This window comes from Falco punctatus (genome assembly GCF_963210335.1).
Source record: "Falco punctatus genome assembly, chromosome: 2".
Lineage (NCBI taxonomy): Eukaryota > Metazoa > Chordata > Aves > Falconiformes > Falconidae > Falco > Falco punctatus.
Genome location: NC_137581.1, coordinates 44,679,678 through 44,704,984, shown reverse-complemented (window position 1 = coordinate 44,704,984; position 25,307 = coordinate 44,679,678). Strand labels below are relative to the sequence as shown.

General features: G+C 40.6%; 1 protein-coding gene across 9 annotated transcripts in view; it reads left to right on the top strand.

Moving 5' to 3' along the window:
• KLF12 (KLF transcription factor 12) overlaps positions 1–25,307 on the top strand; it is a 279,952-nt gene that overhangs the window by 101,507 nt on the left and 153,138 nt on the right. The window contains exon 2 of one of the 9 annotated variants that reach the window (XM_080374431.1): positions 17,377–17,490. The exons of the other annotated variants lie outside the window; for them this stretch is intronic. Within the exon in view, the coding sequence (XP_080230557.1) occupies positions 17,470–17,490 (21 nt within the window). The 5' untranslated portion in view covers positions 17,377–17,469. The remainder of the gene's footprint in view (positions 1–17,376; positions 17,491–25,307) is intronic. 9 annotated transcript variants of the gene reach the window in all.

Below are 25,307 nucleotides of genomic sequence, written 5' to 3'. Positions count from 1 at the left end.
TGTGCCTCATTGCCTTTGCATTCCTGGGGTGTCCTGTGCATTACTGCTGTAATGCGAGGCAAAGGTATAGAGATTTTCTTAGGAGTCACTTGGTGCCAGCGCTGGATTACTGGCAAAGAGCTGGGGCCAGAAGGAAACCCTGTGATTCTGAGTTTGGCTCCAAGGCCACAAGGAGATGAGCAAAATGCTAACATCCGTACCTTGGGAATTGTTGTTATGATGTTATGTGTACAGTGCTGGCTTGGTGGATTGCCTCAGCAGATGATGTGACCACAGCATTTGAGTCCGTTTTTACTCCAAGGTTTCAATTTATTTCATAATTCAATGAGTTTAATGATCAAACAGTATGTGTTATTCCGAGGTCTTTATTAAAACCCTTTTTTTGAAATTCATGCGTCTCCTTATAGTTTGTGAACTGGTAACCCACCAACCTGTTGACTCTAGCAGTAGAAAATACCACCGCTTTGCAACATTGATAATGTGAACAATGATCACTGCATTAACTTGACAATACAGAAATACAAAGCTCAGAAGAAAGCAACATTCTTCTTCCTTTCACATTTACTCCACCAAAATGGATACATAATAGGGGGAAAAAAAGAAGAAGAAGAAAAAAAGTTTTTATACAAACAGCACCAACTTCTAACCTTAAGCTGGTTCGTCACTTACCTTTTGTGGCATACGGCTACAGTGAAGTAGGCACTATTTGACCATGTGCATTTAATTAATCAGAAAGTCATCTTCACTGTGCTGCTCTGGGTCTTTATCAGGTGTTGTGTCTTGACTACATAGGGTAGTGGTGGTAGTAGAAGTCACTCATGATGTAGATGACAACCAGGACAAAGCAAATCATCAAGCTGAGACTAGCATTTTCTGCTATATATGGATACCAAACCAGACAAAAATTTCATTATATTCCTGTGTTGCTTTTGGTTTTCCTATTAGAGTCCTCATGCTTTTTGCAGGAGACGTTCTTCTCTGCCATATGTGCATGACTTCCAGGATCTTTAACTTTCTTGTTAGAAGATATTTTGGTTTGTTTCCTGATTCATCTGTGTCCTGCGCTGTGTTTGGGTGCTCTGTGTCCAAACCTGCACTGATACATCTGAAGAGCTTTTAAGAAATACTCTTAAATAGCATCTCAGTCCTTGCACTGTGGAGGTCTTACATATTTAGAGCAAGCAAAGACGGATTTTAAATGCAGTGCAGCAGAAGGAATAAGCAAATGAGGAAAGTGAAGTCCAGCTGAAATATTAGGGTAGCCCTGGGTGAATGAAGCTGTGCAAGGTACTCCCACTGCAAACCAGTCCAGTCTGTAGCTGAGGCCAAAAGGAAATTTGAGCTGATGCCTTGTTTCAGCTGTGCTCCACGCAGCGGTGCCTTCAACCCTGTGACTAGAGGGCAGATGGGCAGGACTCAGGGGCTACAGACTGCATGCATGCAGTGAAGACAAACCTTTAGCAACCCGGGTTTAAAAGACACTGAGTTCAAGCTAGATGATTGTGGGAGAATGGGATTTAGGCAGCCCATAAGGGAGACACGCCGCATGAGGGAGATAGGTTACTAGGCAAATTTGAAACAAAGAAGTATTTACAAGGGAAATGGATTTTCTCTTAGCTTTGGAAAAAGTTAAAACAGTTCTGCTTTGTTTTATTGTCACCAATTTAGAATAGTTTAATGATTTTTAGAAGACCATCAGCATTAGCAAGAACAGGTGCTTATTTTTCCAGTGAACTACTGTCCTTAATTTTGCACAGGAGATTTAATGCAGACTATTGTTTGAGACTTCAAGAAGACACAGTGCTGCTTTAATGACTTTATCACAAATGAAAAAAAAAGACATTACGTGTAAGATATCACATTGCCCTTTAACAAGGCTTCGTTATTATCTCCCCTACTGTGGAACAGGAGCTGGCATTACTAATAAATTGGTAGAATTACTTTAGAAATGTGAATTTGCTTATCATTTAATATCCTCCAGTGACCTACAGCTTTAGATCTTTTGGTCTGCAGTAAAATCTTTCTGTGTCAGGAACGAGCTTCAGAGGAGGATGTGAAGAAGGTGGTCCCTCCCTGTGCAGGTGAAGGTGGGTTGCTTCAGCAGGAAAAAAACATTCATTCTTCGGCTGTGCCAAAAACTATTATGAAAAGTATTACTTCTCATTGTAAAAGTGTACAGAGGCTGGATTAATTTAAATGGCAATACAGACTGGGCAGTGAATTTGTTAGCTGATTGATGCTATCAAGTTAGGATGGATAATGCTGACTGGCTTCAGTGTGAAGTATGAAAGTCATGCTGGTCATTTCAGAATGTGGCCCAGTTGCTAAAAACTGGTAAAAAAAAAAGTGTCTGTCTTAGACACATGATGTTACACTTTCTTAAGTATTTGCAGAGTTTGACCATAAGCTTTTGCTAAAAGGAGATATAAATATGGGGCTTGTTTCCAACTATTAATCTTCAAATACAGAGAATAATGAACCTCTAATTTTTATCAGCCTTTTTGTTTCCAGATCTAAAGTCTCATCTAGTCCTATGCCTGCATTTTGTCCCATCAAATCATTATTTGAAGATTATATATCTTATTCTGAACTCACCTCCTAATTGTACTTGATTCATCTCCATTCTCATGCCTTATCATGGCTGAGTTATGAAAAGTGACTAAAATGGCAAAACCCTTTAACAAGCCAGTATTGTTCTGTGTCTTTTGTCTCCAGCCAAATTGTCTCGAGTCTGAAGAATACCATCTATGCTTATGTTATTATATACATGAACATGTTCTACCCCAGCCTGACTAATAGTGACAGAAATGTATTTAATTTTCAAGGATTTCTAAAAATACCTATGGAAATACAGTTGAGAATAGTCTCAGTAACAAACCTTGCTCCTTAACTGTATGGGGAACTGTTTTGTGTTGATTCATTCAGCTTATGTAAATTTTTTGTATTATTAGAAGAAAGAGCACTTCTGGTATTTGCTGTTGTAATCTATGAATCTCTGCTTCATTCAAATGTTTTTTTTTTTCTGAATTACTTAATCTTTAGCATGACTTACTTGGGGAAACAAACAACATATGGACAATGCACATGTATCAAATCTCTTCTGCAAATAAACTATCGCCGCCTAACTTTCTGTTGGGTTTTTTCACCTTGCAGTACATGATACTCGAGGAGTGTTACTGAGGTGTTAGAAATACAGCTGATACGATTCAGTAGTTACTTTATAGTGCCATAAATACATGATGTTCTTCAGAAAGAGATAAAGATCTGGTCCCAAAGACCAGCAAGGTTGTAACTCACAGGGCATGATCCAAAGCTATGTGAGACATCCCTAAGGAGATATGGCTGTAGACTCCAAGCACAGCTGAAGGATATGCTTGCAATCCAGAAGGGTGAAAGACACATCCCAGAAGGGTGCAGCACAGCATTAGTTGGATTAATTACGCCAAGTGAAGCTGATAATGTAATAAGCTTAATAAGAAGTGGGTGCTGTTTCATGTTAAGTGGAAGCTTGCATGATGAATAAAAAGTAGCTTTAACCTGGCATTCCTGCTGTATCCATTGCCAGTGACTGACTGACGTTGAGGAGAGTTGTATCAACTGATCACTGATCCGAGAAAACCCAGCTGAACAGGAGAAAGGGAATGGCTGTACATATCCTGCAGTTACACTGTTAGGAAATTATGGATTTCCCCTATCCTATGGAGAGGGGAGGGGTGGGAAGAAGATAATGGGTGCTGCTTTTGACAAGGGCCTTTGGTTAGAACTGATTAACTGTATCTGAAACTGCATCCTGGGACAATTTCACTGCTCTGGGATCCAAACTACTGGCTTTCAGTATGTCTTTGCACTGCTGCCTTGTGAAATACTATTTACAGTGTTGCATGCGTTCCTTACTTTTTTTGAAGTCAGGCCTTGTATAGAATAGAGAGGTAAGGGGGTTTTGCACCATGGTTGTGGGTGTGGTTGGTTTATTTGGGATTTTCTTCCCCAGGGATCAGGCCCAAAAGTGCAATAGAAAGTTAAGAGATTTAAGACTAATAGGAAACAATAGCTTAACCAGCTCAGTCAGTACACACACTGTCACGTTTGCCAGGCAGTCTTTTTGCCAAGTTAACTGAGTTTACAGATAGAAAATGCAGGTGGGGTTGTGAGATGTATGATGCTGTCTGGAATTCTCACTAAGAGAAGGATCCCAGATCCTCTGAGACTTAATTTACTGACCACTTTCTGCCATCGCTTTCCTTTCCTAGGCAGTTAAGTTGGCTGTTAGAGAGCACTGCAGGGAATGTATTCCTTACTCTGTCTGGTATCGTTTGTTGTATGCATGATGGGAACAGGGAGATTTTCAGTTGTGGGCGAGGACTTCATTGCACTAGGCACTATACAAATAAAGGGCGGTCCCTGGACATCTTGGTTTAATTAATCAGAAGTTGTGTTTAGACACAGTTTTAATGGGCATCTTCAGATAATAATGATCGTGCATATTATGAATGCAGTAGCAAGTCTAAAAGGAGTGAATCAGAATACCTCTGCTCCAAACAGCTTCTGTTTAGCTAACAGTGCCATGCCAGAAAGAGGTTTCCCATATCCATAATGATACAAGGGCAGCAAGAAGATGATTTCACAAATTAGATTTTATGAGGATGTATTTTGTAGAGGAGAAGGATAATATTTTATCTGCAAGAGTGGAAAGAATTTCAAAGAGAATGTTTAATATTACTCAGAAATTAGCATAATTTAATATTGTTACAGTTCTGTAGAAAAATTGTAGTTACACAATATATCATATGTTAAATATATGAATTTATAACAGTTTTGTATGTTTATATGGACTGAAAAAATAATGTTGGTTTTGGGAGAAGGAAAGTCAACCCTTTGATTTGAGCATAGTGCTGAAGTGCATCGTGAGATTATAGTTTAGTTGCCTTCTATCCCCAGTCAATTATTTTGTGAGCTCACCTTGAAGCCAGTCTGCTTTTTTGATGATGCATGACCTCTCAGCTTGCTCTGCCACCAGAGCTTAGGATGGGAATCTCATGGAAGATTTATGCAGCTGAGAAATTCTAGCCATAAAAACCAAGCATGGTACATACGAGCTGTATATCTGTAGGTTATTGTGAATTTCTAAATCCACATTTTAGGTTTAAAATCGTTTATTTCATGGAGATGTGAAAGGTTAACATTTCCTTTACTGCATTAAAAAAAATAGTTGAAAATGTTAAAAATATGTGTAAAAAAAATTTTCAACTATCCAAATATCTACACTGATGTCATTCCTCCTGATAACTCCAGTTCCAGTGACTCTGTGTGTGTGTTCCATGTTCTGTTTCTTTGGGAAATCCAGTATCTACAGCTTAACTGTAATTTTGATCTAGGTTGCAATCCTAATTGAGGAACCGGTGAGGTATGGATTTTTGCTCTTTGCATTGTTCTAGAAAGGTGTTGGCACCATAGTCGTGGGAGCGCAAGGCATGCCACGTCTTGGCTGGTATACAGCACTGTAGTCTAAAATCCTGTTGCATTTCTGCACTGAAACTCAACACAGGTCTATGTTGTTTCGTGTCACAGTGCAATGCAATTGTAAGATACAGTAATGTGAGTTTTAGACTTCATGCAAAATGATTATTGGCATCTAAAAAGCAGTTACTCTTCTGATGTGGTGACTTACCTGGCAGGGCACCTGGAGTTTAATTCAGGTTGCAACTGCAGTGAAATTCAGTAGGTTCCAAGCAAACATAGTCCCTCTGTACCTGTGGACAGACCGATGAAGGTGAGCTAGGTAACCCCAATTTTATTAACAAGAAAGCTACCGTGACTTACCTCACATTTACCTCCGTGTGTGATTTTGTATATAGATGGGTACTGCAGACTTGATGATGCATGGTAACTTCTTCATAGTTTGGAGTTCCTTATTTAAAATGTTTTCCATCGAAAACTCAGTGAAATAATTGTGAATCACGAAATCTTTAACTTTTTTCCTAGCAAAATAATTTAACGGTTACATCTTGTTCTACTCACTGGTGAGTTTAATGGATTTTTGTTTTATTTTTAATGCTCATTAGAGTAGTCAGTTCATTATGACAGTCTGTATTTTGTTCAACAGGGCAAGTTGGTATGTTCTAAATGGAAGAGTAATTAAAATGGCTGGGCTCTTGTCCTTTCCCATTGTTTTGGCTCAGGGTGAAGTGAAATCTTCCTATATTCCTGGTTCTTACTTGGATAATTGCTATACTTTATTTCTTTAAGGGCACTGAGATACTTGAAGTGTGAGGTATTGTGTAAGTGTGCATTGTTGTTACATTTTTATTATATACTGGCTAGCTTAAGAAAAATAAGCATAAGCCAATGTAACTCAGTAATTTACAGTATCAACACTTTAGAAGCATGATACAAATGCCACTATGTTATGATAGTAACAAAATTATTTTAACCTTTGTTGTTTGTTATGAGAAGGGATTACTTCTGGTTTTCATTTGTTTGTTGATGTTCTCTTAACTCTTCTATTTGAGCTTGCCTTATAAATAGTCTTTTAATGTATATTTTACTCTTGTTCCATATCCTGCTGGGAAGTACTGAAAGAGCTATATATTTTTTAGAATTATTGGCTTTTTTCCTTATTTCTCCCTGTGGAGATGAGTCTTTACATAAATTACTTTAAGGATCTTGTTTTCTTCATTTTTTTCTTTTCTTTTTTTTTTTTTTTTTTTAAATTCTCATTCTTAACCCACCTACTCCCTTTTGTTTCATGCTGGAAGGATAAGTGTTTAATAAACTGTTATTTAGGGGGCATCTGCTTTCACAGACATCCTTTTACAAATGCTGTTATTGCTTGGTTGCATCGCTTAAACAGCCGAAAATCATAGGAACCACAGGCAGAAAAGCTGGTGAAGGGTGGTGTTCGTCCTCCCCTGCCTGAACAGGTCGCTGCCCATGCCTGCTATTGCCCAAGGATGGAGCCCAGGCAGATGAGGATGGTGAGACCTGTGGCAGCTCCACATGGGCCACCCCTGCGATGGAGCCGCAACTCATTGGGGTGGGCATGAAGCAAGGGGCTGGTGGAGGAGGAGAGGTGTTGGTGGTGTAGTGGAGGGAGGACAGCAGTTCTTCCCAAGAGAGGCTTGCTCACAGAAAGGCTCATTTCAGATCTGCCTCCCCAGCCCTGTCTCCTCCAAATGCCTCCACTCCCCTTGTTCCTCGGGGGGCACACCAGCCATGTGGATGCCACGTGTATCCCACCTCCTTAAGCTGCTCTGGAGGCTTTTGTATCCCATTTTCTACTTTTATAATTTTACTTTAGATCAATATTGATACTGAGGCACTCAATATTGATATTGAGTTTGGCTTTGATCTTCATCTGTGATGGCGCGTATGAAGCTTACATCATTGCAGTAGGTCAGTTACTGGAATTTCTTTAGCAGTCATGTCATTTTGTTCTTGGAAGACGGAAGCATCACCCTCTCCTGTCTGAGTTACAGATATGCTCAATTATGCTTTTAATACCATAGGTGCCCTTCCATGACATTTCCCACTTTCTGTGATATTTTCTTGCAAGATAAATGGTTTGGATACAGCCTGGTCATATTCTGGCTTGGTAGTTGTCAAGTACTGGGTGCTTTGTGGCTCTGAATGTTTTCTTGTCCCCTTTGCTGGATTTCTGTGGTGGTTTTGCTCTTTCAATATTGAACAGCTGTTTGTGAACAGAAGAGTGTAAAGTGATAAAAGATCAATTGTGGGCTTCATTTTGCACTGTGAAACAGGGAATTCTTGGTGAAGAGGGACAACTCTTGACTGAGGAAGGAAAGGTAGAATTGGGTACCATTAGGAATAACATGTTTCACCCTGGGTGAATCCATGCTGACTGCTCCCAGTCACCTTCTCCTCCTTCAGAGTGCCCAGAACTCTGTTCCTAGGCGACTCACTCTGACTTCTTCCACGGACCAAAGGGACGCTGAGTGGTCTATAGTGCCCCAGATCACCGTTCTGGGTTCCTCTGAAGAGGAGTGCACCATTTCCTTTCTTCTGGTCATCAGGGATCTCCCATGGCCTCTAGCACCTTTCAAGCATCGTAGCGAAGGGTGCTGCAAGGACATCGGCCAGCTATCTCAGCACCCATGAATGCAGCCAGGTGGGTCCATGGGCATGTTTGGGTTGAGTCCTCTCAGGTAATCCCTGGGACTTGGTCCTCAGTCATGACTGGTGGCTCTTCACCTGGAGCTCTGTCTCTAAGCATGAAGGCTGTTGCAGAGAAGGCAGCAGAGTACCTCCGCCTTGTCTGTGTTCACTGTCAATAACCGACGCACCCCATTCAGCCACCAACCCACATTTTCCTGGTCCAGCCTTTTACTGTTGACGTAGTGGTAGAAGTTCTTGTTGTTGCCTTTGCTATTCCGTGCAAGTCTGAACCCCAGCTGAGCTTTGGCTGTCCTGACACTGCCCCTGTGTGCCTGCACGGTACTTCTGTGCTCATACCTGGTAGCCTTTCTGTGCTTGCTGCTCCTGCTATACTGCCTTTTTGTACTGGAGCGCTATCGTGTGTTCTACATCTGCCAGACTGGTCTCCTGATACTTTTTGCTTTTCTGAGTAGTGGGATGCACTAGCCTTGCACTTTGATGTTGTCTTTAGAGCTATTCCAGTTTTTATGTGCTCTTTGGCCCTTTTAGAGCTACTTCCCATGGGATCCCACTTAGGTTTCTGTATTTGAGGGTCTAGATCTCTGTTACTGTCTTTCTTTCCTCGCTCTCCTCAGGGTCTCAAATTCCATTACAGCAAAGGTACCACAGGTTACTACAGCTCCAACTTGTTTTTCCTTCCACATAAACGGTGATTATTTTGGTTTTTGTTCATATGGGGCCTTATGAGAACACCAGAGTGACCCCAGTGGATCAGATGAAAGGTTCTTCTTGCCCATACAACAGCAGCTCAGCACTTGCTTACAGAAAGCACAGGCAAAAGCAAGTATACATCAGCAATACTGTACACTCTCCAGTGTCTGTCAGCGTACAGACTGGGGACCATGTGAGCAGATACTGACCTTTAATATTGCATGATGTCACTGATCGCTGAGCTCCACGGAGGTTTTAGTGATAAACAGAGGTTTTGGTATTGGTTCTGACCTGTAAAACCTTAAACTGTCTTGCATCTGCCTATTGCCATCCTGAGACTACAGTAAGAGCTTAAGATGTAATGATGTAGATGGCAGTGGCAAAGAGAGCATTTCCTGTGATAGGCTCTTGATTTATTTTCCCATTAGTCATAGCAGAATAAAGTTGTGGATTTCTATCGAATCCAATGAGGTTTCTGGGGAGGGCAGAAGCTGTGGTGTCGAGAACATTCTGACATGCAGAAGGTTTTTTTGTTCCTTTGGCTATTGGGTGTTGCGGAACAATGCTGTGTAATAATTTAATGGGACTATAAACCTTATGTTTAATAGGCTAGTTAGGACTTGTATACTAATACACCGTTGTATTTTTGAATAAAAAGCAGATAAAGTACTAATGTCATTAATGGCTTTCAACAAAAAAAAGTCCCCTGTGGAAGTAGTGGAGGTCTGGGCTGTGGTTTTTGTGGCAGAACGGTGCTCTGGGAGCACTGTTAACTCTTCTGTGGTTGTGCCAGTTCAGATGTGCAGGGATGTGCTCTAAACCTGCAAAAGAGGAAGAAAAGCTAAAATACCTTAAATAGTTTTTCTCTCTAAATTCAGTTTATTTCACAGATCCAGGTTAGGGCTTGGGTATAAACTGATTAAAGTGTTAGATCTGCAACATACACAGTTCTGTGTGGTCTGCAAGTTAAAACATGCTGTGCAAACATAGCACAGAAAACATTACTGATTTTCGTGATAGAAGACTTTCAAAATAGCAGACAGAATAGAAACCAAAACTATTCTGGTTGGCTTCCAAATAGTACTAATTTTTACAGAATAAACTAAAAAAAATCCAGAGTGAAAGTGAAGTGTTACTTCTGGTTTTGGAAAGCAGTTCACAGTTTGGCTCGTTGAAGCTCGAGTTTGTGTCCTTTGTTGCTGTATGTGTTAGTTTTCATGAATGAATTTAGGCTGAATGACTTGTCTGGAACATGAAATAGACTTCAGTTTTTTTTCCTGGATAACCATTCAGAGCATTGATGGGATAAAGTGGCAATTTAAGACAGCTATTAACATAAAATGAATATGCATGTAGTTAGTATTGAATGCATAAACATTAATTTATTCCTGGTTTAAAACTCAATAAATGCTTCTAGCCTACCTACCCAAGAGTACTCCTTGAGTTTCATCCCGCTTTCACTGCCTAGATTGTGACCTCATTGTTATCAGACAAGGATCAAATACTTGTGAAGGACTGAATAATAAAATAACTAGCTCATCTAGAAATTTGGTAGCTTTAAATGGATTGTGGAGAAATTATATTTTTATATAAAATAATAATGAATTAATATAAATTAATATTTGCAAGTTCCTGTCTGCAAAGCCGAAGTTAAAAAGAAACAAATGGTGCTTAAAATAAAGTAAAACCAAGTCATGTATGCAAGGTATGAAATACCTGTTTGACAGTGCATGCTGTGGGCTGCTTCTTGAAGGGTACTGAATATTCAGCATCCAGCAGAGAATGTAAATATTTGCTTAGTTTTGAAGAACAGGAGGAGTTATGTTACTTACTCATGGCACCGACTTGGGGCCAGGGTACCATGCAGGAACCTGAAGTCTATAAAAACTGCTACCATAATCCGTAGAACCATTCCGGTGTATTAAAGTCTTTAAGATAATTGTAGGAAAAGAACTAGGTGAAATTTCCTTCCTCTTTAAAGCAAAGGCTTTGTTTTTGTTGGCTGTGAATGCTTGCTCTTAATTTTCTTTTAATTCCACTATTAAAGTAATCCACTTTCAATACAACCTACGACGAGATGGTTTTGTGAAGAAGTGGATTTTAAATATTCTTTATGGGCTAATTTTATTCATATCAAATGGAGGGATGTTGTGAAGCGTGTATGAGACATGGTTTATTGTTGATTGTATACAGTGTTTTTTTCAGTACATTCTTTTATTCCATGCAAATGATTTCTAGAACCATATAATCTGTAGAAAGATAAATTTTTTTGTTGTTACCCAGTAGTTAATGGTGGGTGCAGATTACATCAGCAAATGTTGTAGTGCATGCTATGCTAAAACAATTCTCTGTTTAGAAATTTTGCATGTAGTATCATTAGATGGATTTGCCTTAGTCATCTTAAAATAAGGGAAAACCTTTTTTCTCCCAAACAGTAATTTTTTTCATCTAGATGTGTGACACAGATCAGTAACTGAGCTCTGACCAGTTCTCCTGTATGTTTAGGAGTTTCTCTTTACACTGAGTGTCTGTTCCTGAACTGCAGCTCAGTCCCCAGCTCCCCTGCAGAATGTGTTCACCAGAGGACAAGATGACTGTGCACACCTGTAGATGCCAGATGCAATTTAATTGAAAGCTTGGATGAAGGAGTAGGATATGGATGGTAATGACATGAAAGGGTGAAGAGGGACCAGTGGTGCTCACAGTCCTCAGGAGCTGAGAGGAGGCACAGGGACAGAAATTCAGGGTGGGAATATGTTGCCATGCCAACCAAGTAATTTCTCTAACAGGAGTATTGGTAATGAAAAACTGCTGAGTGGGAATTTTAAGAGAAAAATCCACTCTTTGTAAAACTGAAAGGTTACATTTTTGATAATTGACCTTCGCCAACCCCCTGCCCCGTGAAATCCTGTGCTGGCATCTCTGTGTTGGAGCTTCCTGCGATCCTGTACCAGTCTCTGCTCTGCCCGTCTGCTGACCTGGGAAGTGCCTGCCCACTGTGCAGTGGTGGGTGCCAGTGCCCAGCCCGCAGCCGCGGTGGGGGTCATTCCTTGAGCAGCTGTGAAAGCCAGATGAAGGTTTCACAAGTCTTTCTTCCCTTCTTTTTTGTGCCTTCCCTTTAAATCACTGACTAGCATATTTACTTCTTTTCTTCTTTGTCTCTTGTAACACAGGGTGAAAATGCTGAGAATTTTGAACATGGGCATTTCTTAAAAATCTGTATTTCTAAACCCTGATTAGCCGGGTGGCCTTAAAGTTGGGTATGTGATATTTGTGTTTTGTCTTTAGCTCTGTGAAACCTTCAGACTTTAAAAAAGGAGGGGGGGAAAGTCAGTGAAGCTTTATCTGAAATGCTGAGGTTTTGTCTTGCTTATGCATTGCAGGAGGAATTAGCAATGCAAGGTATTTACCTCCAGTGCTCTTAAAGTAGTGTTCGGCTTGGACTGTGGGCTGTGTTCAGAGCAGTACTGCCACCCTTAGGGTTTGTGCACGTAGGGTATGAACCATCTCTGGGATCAGAGGATCAGAAGCAGCCAAATGGTGTTGGTAGGGAGGATCTATGGATAAATCAGCCCCTGCTGAGTTCTGGGCTGCTGGATCGAAGCTGTTGCAGGGCCCTGGCGAGGCCATGTAGCTGTGCCATGTGCCACTGTGCCCCTGCCCTTATGCAGGTGGTTTCATAGAAATGTAGAATAATTTAGGTTGGAAAAGACCTTTCAGATCGTCAAGTCCATCCATTAACCCAAGACTGCCAAGTCCACCACTAAACCATGTCCCTAAGCACAGCATCTATGCGTTTTTTAAACACCTCCAGGGATGGTGATCCCACCATTTCTCTGGGCAGCCTGTTGCAATTCTTGACCACCCTTTCAGTGAAGACATTTTTCCTAATATCCAACCCAAACCTCCCCTAGCATAACTTGAGGCCATTTCCTCTTGTCCTGTCAATAACAATTTATGTGGGAGAAGAGACCAACAACCACCTGCCTGCAGCCTCCTTTCAGGTAGTTGTAGAGAGCGATAAAATTCCCCTCTGAGTCTCTTTTTCTCCATGCTAAACAACCCCAGTTCCCTCAGCCTTTCCTCATAAGACTTGTGCTCCAGACCCTTCACCAGCCTTGCTGTCCTTCTCTGGACATGCTCCAGCACCTCAACATCACTCCTGAAGTGTGGAGTCCAGAACTGAACACAGTATTTGAGGTGCGGCCTCACCAGTGCCGAGTCCAGGGGGACAATCACTGCCCCATCCCTGCTGGCCACACTGTTTCTGACGCAAGCCAGGATGCTGCTGGCCTTCTTGGCCACCTGGGCACACTGCTGGCTCATGTTCAGCCGGCTGTCAACCCCCAGGTACTTTTCTGCTGGGCAGCTTCCCAGCCACTCTGCCCCAGCCTGTAAGTCTTGTGCTCCTTTTGCTGCCTTCTTTTAATTCCCTGCTCGTTCTGTTGCTTCTCTTGCAGACACGCAAACCTCAGGGTAGCAACTTAACAAGATTCCTCCACCTGTCTGTGCTGATATCTTAAATGATGACCTCTGCTTTTTCTGGCAGGGTAAGGCATTGCTTTAGCAAACTGGCTGAACACAAGAGTGTGATGGCTTCTCTAGACTTAGGCTACAAGAAGCGCAAGATGAGTGCTTGCTAGTCTTAACAAGATTTAATATTCCTTGTAGTAATAATCTTACCATTAGTTGCAGTGGAGGCTAGGTCAGGCACTGGAAAGGGTTGTCTCATTCCTTCATTCTTTCTACCCTGTCCCTTCCCCAACTCCTGAGCTGATGCTGGTACCCATGGGATCACTCAGTGAGCAGGTTTCTGTTGCCAGTCAAGCATAAAAGAAGCAAGGAAAAAGGAAATGGCAATAATTTTGGCTTTCTGGGGAGTCAAGCAAATGCCAAAGCAGACTCAGAACAGAAGGGGCTTGCAGGAAAGGGGAAGAGTGACAGTAAGTGCTTGGGTATGTGCTACCCTAACTCATAGGTCATGCTTTTAGTCGTGGTTTAGGCTTTGCCATGCTGTTTGCAGGTGCTAAACAACTGAACAAGGCAGGCATCTTGAGTCCAGCAAAAGGTGGCTTAAGTGACATTACATGAAATAACAAAGCTGCATGACTGCCTAGCCTGCCATGGTTAGGATGATACAGAGATTTCCCTGCAACCCTGTTTTTCTGATGGAATCTGCTGCTGTTTTTTTGTTGTTGGTTTTGGGTTTTTTTTTCCTTTTTAAAATGCTTTTCTGAGCATGAGGGATTGCACATGCAAAAGAACCCGCAGTTTTCAAACGCTATGGAGAGCTATGCCTGAGGCTCATCCTTTATAGCACCTCTCTGCAGCCTGCACTGTTTCTGGTAATGGAGTACATCAACCTTTTGAGCCACACAAGGACTCACAGGATCAAGGCCTTTCTTTATGAGGGTGATGTATCTGCATGCTGGAAATCTTGGGAGCATGTCACGGGGGGAAAAAAAAAAAAAAAAGGAAAAAAAAGTGCAGTGGCACAGATCTGTGAAGATTTATTGCATCATTATCTCACATGAAACAGTAAGATTGTCCTGGCATGACTGAGCAAAAACAATGGTGTGAGAGTATCATTATTTATTTTGACGCCCTGCTGATTGCCCCTAGAGATTTCCAAGAGCTAGGGCACCCTCAGTGAGGTCTTTTGTTTCATATAGTTTCAAAGATAGTAATTTCAAGGGGGGATGCTTGATCTGCATTATGTTTCTTTCTTCAGCATATTCCATAGATGGGATGTATTCATCTGTGAGTTAGTGAGACTCCATGAGTGGGAGCATTTGCTCCTCCTGGCTTCTGTTTGCTCCTATAAAACCTGACAGGAAAGCCCGTGAGCAGATGACTTGCAAGTTTACACTGAAGAAACATAAAGACCAATCTCTTCCCTTACAGACCTGGAGGAAAAACAAACTCCACACAATATATTCCAACTCTTCTGAGTGTAACGAACCACCAGTTATTGCTGTCTGCAGGAACAAGAGACTGCACAACTCCAGCTCAAGATACAACCCATGATATAATTCTGTTTGGTTTACAGTCACAGGATTATTTTTGAGGAAGCATTATTAATGAGTAATAATACAGTGTTAACATAATTTTAGTATGTATCCCAAGAAAGGAACTTGAAATTAATAAGCTCCCCATCTTTGTATGAGGAGCTGCATAACTTGGAAGTGATACACAAACATGAAATTGCAGTGTTTTAACTTGGATAGAGCCTGATGCTCATGGAATGGCTTAAAAATTAAGGTCATTAACTAACAGTGGGAGGTACTTGGTCAGATCAGCTTTTAAAAATCAGTGATCAATAGGGATATTATTATTGGTTGGACATTGCTACTGTTTCATACAGCATAAAGGTTTTGAAGCATTTGCAGCATCCAGGGTTTTTAGTATGAGCTTCAGTGTGCATAAGACTGTTCCCATTTTGCATTCCTTGTTCTCAGTATTTTGTTTATCTGTAGCACGTTGGTGTATTTCTACAGATATTTCTTAAAATTCACTTATCAATTTGCTGTAGGCAAAAAGTGCCTATACCGAAGCTTTCAAAAAAACCCCTCTTCATACGAGATAGAGATAAAGGTATTCATTGTGGTCCAACTTCAGTTAAAGGCTTGGTCTAATTTCGAATTCAGAGTGTGTCTTCTCCCAGGTAAATCATTTAGTTCAGTGCTACCCACCACTTCAAGCCTGACCTTGAGGAAGTAAAAGAACTTCTCATCATTCTCGTACAGTTGGTGGGGGGAAGAAAAAAGAAGGTTGGGCTCTGTTGGCCCAAGGAAAGCACTCTCGTCACAAATGTCCTGAACATCTTAATCTGGTCAGATTTTAGCTGGAGAGCTATCTGAGTTCAGTTTTCAGGGAGAAATGTGTGGAGGAGAGTTCATCTGGGCTATGCAGCCTCTAAGTCAGTAAAGTATTCATAGATGGAAAACAACTGCTTCCATTGCGCTCTGATAAGAACAGGAAGTCTGTACTGTTTGCAAAACACAGGTATTTGTTTTGTAGCTCTTTTGGGTGTGTGTGAGATGAATGCTGTGCTAGATGATATTCAAATGAACTTTGTGTCCCCAATAGGAAAAATTAGCTTTACACCTAATATGTAGTATCATCTTTACCATGTTGTACTGACCCCCCGTGTCATATTTCCTCAGTCTAGAACTAGGAAAGTGCTCAAAATCTAACCAACCATATATATTTCACTACACTTCTTAAATCCAAGTGCAGCTCTTGTTTTGGAATAATTCAGTCCCAGAATAAATGTTCTATAGATCTGTTACCCTGGTTATGACTTGGGTAACTTCAATGGCAAGATAGCCGCATTGGGAGGTGGTGGGGCAGATGGTGAGACTGAGGGAGTACCTTGGTCTCCAAAATTACTGTTCCTGCGTGGTGGCTGCTGAACCCTCAGCCACTGGAAAACCCTCATCTTCAGCCTGTGGAAGCTGAGTGGTGTGAGCGCTGCCTTCCCGCTGCTGGAAGCTCAGGGGTAACTGGGGAAAACTACAAACCTGCATTCCTTCATCTCATACTTCATTTATCAAACCATCTCTTTCATGTTTTTGTTATTGGGAATGACAACATAGATGCTTCACAACCTGTTTGTTAGATGTGTATCCAAATGGCACCTGACTGAGTACACAGCATGACGTTTTGACTGGTAATACCCATAAAGGAGCTAAGTTGACACTGAACAAAAAAACACAACCCTAAACCTTCGTTGTGTGGGCAGGTGGTGAAACATACTGTCCATTAAAGCACTTTATGGTTTAAGTCTGGTTGTGTGGAGTGAGGCGGTGGTGCTAGTGGTCTGATTTATTCAGAACCATCATAACCACTGTGGCGAGTCAAGCTGAAGGTCCATTTAGCCACACACTCCAGCAGGGTCTGCAATAGGTGAGGAAAACAGGGAAGATGAAAAAGCTCTGTATTATGTGATCATTCCTTGGACACACCTCCAATCTTTTTAGGTGATTTTAAGCCTGTTACTGTACTTGGACCATTGTGTTTTGTAGCCGCTAACAACCTCTTCCCAGTGAAACTGTTTAATCCATCTTTTAACTCATTTATGCTTCTGGTCTCCAGGATACCTTTGGCAGTGTGGTGGTAAATGTAGATGTTACATGGAAGGCTATTTATTTTTAGTTATTTTATGGCTGTTGTCTGCCAGTTGCGCTTGTTGTTATGTTGTGAGGAAGAGCTTCTGTATCATAGGACTTCAGTCATCATTTTCCAAAACCAAAGTGTATTATCTGCTTTATCACAGAATCGTAGAATGTTTTGGGTTGGAAGGGACCTTTAAAGATCATCTAGTTCCAATCCCCCTGCCATGGGCAGGGACACCTTCCACTAGACCAGGTTGCCCAAAGCTCCATCCAACCTTCAAATGTTCATTTCTCAGATCATCCTTGTAGCCTTTTTTGTATTTTTTTTCCAGTGCTAGCATACCTTTTTAAATAATGGATGCATGATTCTTCTGAAGTAAGTTAGGTATTTAAATGTTAAATAACAGTGTCTGAGCTAATCATCCTTCATCTCTAGGACAGGCAAGGCAAATTATCCTTTGGCCCCCTGATTTTCCTCCGCTGGGTAGAATGGGTGCATGGATGACCAGCACAGATTAAGGTGTCAGATATGCCTCTGAAGCCGGAGGAGGTGAGTTCCACAGAGGGATCCAGAGCTACAGAGCGCATGTTGGATTGTTCAGCTATGCAGTGTCGTTTTCTGTTTTGCTCCCTCCCTGCATATTCCTCGCATGTGATAACATGCTCAAACACAGCTGAGCAGATGTTCTTAGACAAGTGTTCACAGTAGCTTCAAGGTCTCTTGAGACATTTGTGTTGTCATTCATTATACATGTAGATACAGATTTACAGTGAGTTTTCATGCTTTAGGTTGCGGTTGGCTTAAAACAAAAACGTTACCTAATAATATAATGTTAATAAAATAAATGTTACCCTAGCACCCACCCAGAACAAGAAGGTGATTTAATCGAAGTCCTCAGTGTAAGTGAAACCCATTCTTGAAGGATAGGAGATCTTCACCACATTGCCCATATATCTGTCTTCCATGCAGTGTTTAAAGGAACATGTTACCATACCTTACTCCCTAACCTGGCATCTTCTTCAAGGAAATGTCTTGTTTCCCAAGAGAACTACTGTAATGTAGCAACCAGTTACCACCGGAACAGCTACATTTACATGTGCAGCCGGTTTACAGGTCATCATTTTTTATGCACAGTAAGGGTTAGTTTTCCCACATGCATTATGTGTTACTGCCTTGTCAGTCGGTATTGCAAGTTAGTTCTCCAGGTCTTTGTAGAGAGAGATCTGATACAATAAATCTAAGAGAAGTCTCTGAAATGTGACTTAGAAACAGAATTGCCATACGTTAAGTGTTCTTTAAAGGCCCCAGAATACAGCATATTAAATAACATGACCTTTCCTGACAATCTCTTGATTTAATTAGCCATCGGTCTTCTCACTTACGCAACTGCTGTATGTCAAGTGGCAAGTTCTTTTTTGGCGCTGCGCTGTTGAGTGCGAAGCCCTCGTGCCTAGGAAAGGGCACTCTCCTAGTGCACATCATGCTTTGGACACTACTTGCATCCACTTTTTCATTGATTCAGGGTTTGAGTAGATGGAAAGCTAATTTAAAAAAAAATTCCATGTCTACTTTGAAATATAAAAAGAATCTCAGAAATCACAGGATTGTATGTTTTGTGTATGGAACATGCTAGTAGGATTGTTGATTATTTCTTTAAATAGGTGTGTTGTTCTTTGCAAATCCATTGTTTGTAAAGCCAGGAACGCAACCAGAGATCATTTGCTATATTGCTAAATGCTGCTAGATTGTTTATTGTTATCTTACTTTTCTTAATTGGAACTGTATTGAACTTAGAATCTGCAGAGATCTTTGGTTTTTTGCTTTTAATTAAAAAATAATACCTCTTTTTCTGACCTGCTTGTTGTGACTGCTGTTCATCAAAGGCTTTTTTGTAGGTAATGCAGCTTAAATTAAACCTTGTGATTGACTTTCCACTGTTATTCAGCTGTTTGTCTTTAACTTCTTCAGCTTCTGAAATGTAGGGGGGAGGATGCTCAGTGCCTGTCTCCATCAGTCGTCCCTTTTCTTCCACCCACAGCTTATCGTTGGCCTTATTGCCCCATCTGCCTTGTGTCTGTTTAGTTTGGTGGGCATGTTTTTCACATCCATGGAGCTTCATCCCTGTGGCATTTCCATGTGGGAGAGGATTTCTAGAGAGGAAAGCTGGCAGCACAAGTAGCACAGATCTCCTGCACCCTGCCAGGAACAGAAGTGGAACTCATGGAAGTTCAGAGTCCTCTGCACTGCAGGGTCTCAGCTTCCCACAGCGGTGAGGCCTGGCTGGTGGGTCTCTACAGCAGTGGGGAATTCAGTAAACCTTGAGCTCAGATTGTGTCTTCTTATGACATGAATGAGAAAATTTAATATTACTTGAAGTGGCCGAGTGGCGTCTTCCAAATGAAACAGAGCATCAAACACACATCAATGGCAGCGGAATAACAAGTATGACCTGTTGCCTCATTCACTGATGGCCATTTATCATGAGTGCTGAATGAACGGAGAACTGCAGAAATGGTAGTGTGCGATCACATAAATTAAAACATGCAAAAGACATTTTAGGGACATTGGCACAACTGAACCATCCGTGCGTGGTACTGCTGATCCCAGTGGGATTACTGACAGAAAAAGGCACCACTGAATGTGAGTTGATTATACGGGACTCTGACCACTCGGGCAGATGTCTGTGTCCCTTTGCTTGCCCTCAGACCCCCTTCATTTCATTGTCACTGTCCCATGGCTTAAGCCAGTATTGCTGCCAGCACATAGCATCCTCTTACCTTGTCTTCTTGGCTGCATGTGGTTGACCCCAGGCTCCTTCCTCATCACCAACAGAAGCATTTCTAGGGCACTGAGTTGAGGAACTTATACACAATAAAAAATAATCATTTGTTGGGAGGAAGAGTTATTTTCAACGCACCAGTTCCCTGGTGCTGCTGTGCCAGTCCCTATGGCAGCATGAGGGAGGAGGCAAATTGCTGCTTCTCGTAACATCAGGGTTTAATGTCAGTTTACACTGACCTTGGGGCTGGTGGTGTAGTGCAAATGCTGCTCTCAGTTAGAAGGACAAAGGTGATGAGTTAATTCCTTAGCTGTGGTCCTGTCTGTTTGGTACTGATGGTAGCTAGGCCACTTGTTGTTATGTGAAGATTTTCAGCCTGAAGGTCTGTTCTCAAGTATTTATGATTTTACAGTTTGCATAAAACCACGTCCCTCTGTTTACTCAAAGAGTAATTTTTTTTCATTGGAGGAAATAGGATCAAGAAGAAACAAAACAAAAGGTGTAAGGAAGAAGAGGGAAAACTCAGCTTTTATTATAAAAATAGTTGGTTTTAATTGGTGACAGAATGTTACTTCGAGCAACAGTCACAGATTTTCTGAGATTTTCTGTGGTTTGTGGATGGATTTCTGCTAACTTTGAGTCAGCAGTTCAAAAACAGATCCTAAATTGCTGTTTACACTTTGGACAGCCTGATAAGAATCTTCCTTCTTTTTTTTTTTTTTTTTTATTTTGCGGCTAGAAGGTATTAGAAAAATATAGAAAATAAAAACTTTTTTATAAAATAATTCTGTTATGATCTTCTTTATCTGAGAAACTCAACTTAATAGCCTTTTCACTAGCAGATGCAATTCATACTAGGTAAGGAACTAAGCTTTGTATTTCCTGGCATTCTCTTTAAGTCTGTTTTTTGTGGGTTTCAAGTTATGTCATTCAGTTCCTGCCTAGGAGGTTGCCTGTGCTTCTTTGGACAGCAATCTTAATGATTGTCTTCAAAAGTCTATCATGAAATAGTTGTTGAAAAAATTTAGTGTTGCAATTCAAGCCAGTAGGGAAAACTTCTGATTGATTTTCTATTCAAAAGTCATTGACAGTATGAAATATCATCAGAGTAAGGAACATTTACAATTATGTCCTATTTAACTTTAGTGAAGCAGTCACAATGTCATGGTTAATTACGAAAAATCTAATTTTCAAGCTTGGATCCCTTCCTTTTCTTGCGACCAATGGCTCATGTCTTACCAGAGGTTAATTTATTTCTTCATTTATGTCAAATACGTAAATTGAATACCATACACTTGGCTGTGTGGGTGTATTTTGGATGAGATCTTAAAAACTGAGATCCTGTTTATACTGTGTGGGTGTTAAAGATCTCACTGTTATGCTATATGCTGTTTGCAAGTTGCTTAATACCTTCTACCCTTTGAGATGACTAAATTTCAGCAGTATTATGTGTACATAGTTGCAAAATATTTTGGGGTCCATCAAAGTGAAGGGTTTTCCATTTGAGAGTATCTTGTACACATTTGTTGTGCCCGTAGTGTTCTATACCATTTGTTATTGTTGTTTATTGCATTCATGATTATTACTGCATTAATCAGATAGTGTCAAAAAGTAATCATCTGTTTAATATTTGGAGCTGACACGACTTGAGTTTCATCCAGCTTTTACAACAATATGAAAAAATTTCATCTGAATTGCTAGCTAGCCTTCAGAAAGTGCAATGGTGGTAGCAGGGCTCAGTTCTGTGCTGGGAGCCCTGACTCACCCCAGTTACTGGTAGAAGCTGAAAATACCGAGGACCTCAGGGAATAAAATCTGTGCAACATCAGGCGAGTATTCAGTTTGTCTTTGTCTGAAAGTCCAGGAATTTACCCTTTTCTGCAGCATTTGTGACTCCTTGTTCTTTGGAATCCCTCAAAGTCAGATGTAATATCATTTATAATAATCCGATTGGGGTGAGTTAGTCCATTATTTGTACTAATACCCAAAGAAAAGCATAATAATAGGTTAATATGGAGGTAATGTGTGGAGCTAAAGACAGCTTGGCCTGAAGATATTTCCATGGCAACAGAAAGGTCCCTGCAGATGTCTTCCTTCTAAACTTGATGCTGTTTATTAAAGGCTGTCTGTAGTACAATCTGTAATTATCATTAGGTAAAGAAAGGTTGTGAACGTGGGTGGACTGCTTGGCTGATGCTCTCTGACTGATTTGTTTAATGCAGCTTTGAAATACAGTTACAAAAGAATATTTAAAACCTGAGATCAGTTAGCAGTTTGTCTTCGCAGGTAAGCTGAGACTTAATTTGAGACTGTTGGCTAATAAGAGTGAAGGATCTGAACAACAGTATTGGGTGGGATAGGAAGAAATGTTTTCCGACTCTTTCAGCATGACACTATAAAAGATAAAAGAACATCAATAGCATGCTGGACATTCAAAAATGCAGAGCTACAGATAGTAAGGGAGGTAACACACAATAAAATAAGGTTTTGTAAACAGCACAAAGCTTCTGTAAGTAGAAGGAGACAAAGGAAACTACTTTTTTTCTGAAGGAGAAGACGAGAAAATAACGGATGACAGAAGAAACTGGAATACATATCAAGCTTTCTTGCTTCTGTCCTTATGAAGAAGGTTAATTGGGATCAGCTGCTTAGCACAGCTGAAGCTAACAGCAAGGTGGAAGGAACACAGGGCAGAAAAATGAAAGAACAGGTTAAAACACTTTCATGAGGTGATGTGTTGAGGTTTGTAAGCTTAGGTTGCTTCCAGTCTGCCCAAGCAACTAATTGAAGCGGTTTTGAATCGATGAGCAATTACCATGTTAAAAACCATAAAGGACAAGTGAGATTCCATAAGGGGGCACATAGAAAGTACGTTCTTTAAACGGAGAAAGAGGGAAGATATTGGAATTCTAGACTGGCCAACCAAATTTGGTACCGTGAAAGATGCTCAAACATATAATTCCTCCAAAGCAAGGGGCCATGAATAAGTAAGCTGGTTGTTTTAAGACAGTTTTGTAATAGAGCACGTAGGTGTTAAGTCTCCTAGTGCTGAGGACAAACCCAAATGTAGTAGTGGAATATAGTGAGCTTGTGAAATGCGTTTTATGAAAAGTTTGCTTGATACAGAGTGATTCAGTGACACCGAAGCTCAGCTTGGATGGAGGAACAGTCCAAGTGTTCTTCTCTACTTCAGTAAGGCTTTGGTTAGAGTCATATATGACATCTCAGAAGCAATCTGGAGATTTACAGTGTATGTATGATTACTGTATGGATGACTGCAAACATACACAGGCATACTATGTGGATGACCACAGACACACAAAGTAAACTGCGATGGTAGGCTGTCTGGCAGAAGGGTATATCTAGTGGGGTTATCAACTTGCAGGTGGCAGAATGGAGCTGAACACAACCACAGGATCACAGGGTGGCTGGGGCAGGCAGGCACTTCTGGAGATCATCCGGTCCAAGCCCGCAGTCAAGCAGGACCACCCTGCAGTTTGCTCAAGGCTGTATTCAGTTCATGTTTGCATATCTGCAAGGATGGAGGCTCCACAACCTCTCTGGCAACTTATTCCAGTGTTTGACCATCCTCACACTACAGAAGGTTTTTTTCCTTACGTTTAAATAGAATTTTCTGTATTTCAATTTGTGCTGTTGCTTCTTGTCTGTTCACTGGGCGCCACTGAGAAGGGTCTGGCTCCATCTTCTCTACTCCCTTCCATCAGGTATTTATTATAAACATTGATAAGATTTCCCTGAATTTGCTCTTGCTCTTCTTGTAGCTAAACAAAGTCTGTAAATTTCAATCTGGACTGCAATCACTATAGAAGACCAGAATAAAGTCAGTAAATTAGAGGTGAGATCCAGAATTATTAAGAGGAAGATCAATACAGAAAAGTGAAAATAATTTTAGAATGGAAAATCAGGTTAATAAATGCATAGCATAAAATAACTGAATAGAAGCAGCATTGATGAATAAACATTTTTTCTCCTTTCTAGACCAAACAAAAGGAAAGCATTCAGATTTTTTAAAAGGTTGTTTGTAGGCAGCACAATAAATATTTATTCTTCATATTCTCTGAGGTTGTGATGAGAATATTCAGTTTTCCAAGGAAAAACTATGTAACTTTAATGATAGCTAAGCACTCTTAACATGCCGCCTCCCAGGGTTGCTCGGGATTGCCTTCCTATTTCTTAAATTTTTAACAGCAAATTGAACAAACCTTCCTAAATCTATCTGGTTCAATATTTGTGGACAAGAAAATTAATTAGTTTCTACCTTAATACCATGTGCAGCCTTACACTTCTGTGCCACTGTGATCTTCTGCAAAGGGATTTTTCTTTGCAGGGGATGGGGCACCCTTTGAATACGTTTTAGGATGTAGTCTGTCATCATTACTGTAGAATATGTTTCTTTAATGTTTTGCCTGGTTTTCAATTAAGAACTGAAGCAAATGTGAAAATCTGAACCAGCTGGCAGAATTAGGGTGATCTTGTAACTCCCTGTAGTGTGCGGACATCTGATTAGGGGCCAACTGTCATTACTAGAGGAAAAAAATTAGCAGCAGTCCATTTTATGGTGTTAATAAATTATGCCCTCATGAGTTTTGCTCACTTGTTTGCCTGGAACTGACATTTTAAATTGTATCTCAGTCAGAAGATGTTAGTTGATATTCATGGTAAGGTTCACGTTTGCATTTGACATGTAGTGATTTCGGCAGCTAAGTAAACAGTGAGTAAGAGGGGAGGAGAAATGTAGCAAATAGATTTGTGAAATAATTTTTTGATAATATCTTGCATGAATAATGTGGTACAGTGCTTTTCTGTTAATACTGGTAGCGAGGCATTTTGCATATTACTGTGTGGTACATGATCTCAGCTGAGACGGGAACAAGAATACACTAGCCCAATGGTAGAAAATATGGTAAAAACAGAGGGGTTTCACTGTGTGTCTCAAGACAAGAGCAAATCTACCTTTGATTTATTGCTAGCCTGTCTCTGGGGAACTTTGGCAATGCCAAATCAATGTCTGAAACTTGACTAAAATTAAAAAGCGGTGTTGATTAGTTCTACAGCGTTTTGTGTAAATAAAAAAGACAGAAAATAGAAGCTACATACAGTTGAGGAAATAATTTTACTACTTATTTTTTTCCTTTTTTTTTTTTTTTTTTTTTTTGAGGGGCATCATTTTGACATCTCCTGGAGAAGACCTTTTTATTGTTTATAAAGTTAATCCCCAGTTATATCTGGGTTAGTGTCTTTAGGGAGGAGAGAAAGGCAGCAGTCTTGCAGACTGTTGGGTCTTTTCTACAAACCTGGTGTACCTGAGGATTTTATTTCATTTATTTCCTTGGAGCCTTACAACTATTTGTGCTTAGCTGCAGCTTGCCATAACTACAGGAAGATTCCAGGGGTGTGGGGTGGCTGTTTTATTTGGATTAGACAATGATGGTTGTTCAGGTCCAGAAGTGAGAAAAGCGAGATCCTGAGCTACTTGTTCAAGACCAGTCAGTCTCCAAGTTGAATGATCAGCTGAGGTACTTAGTTTTTAACCATGTCTCATGCTGAATACTCTTTTTAATGCTCT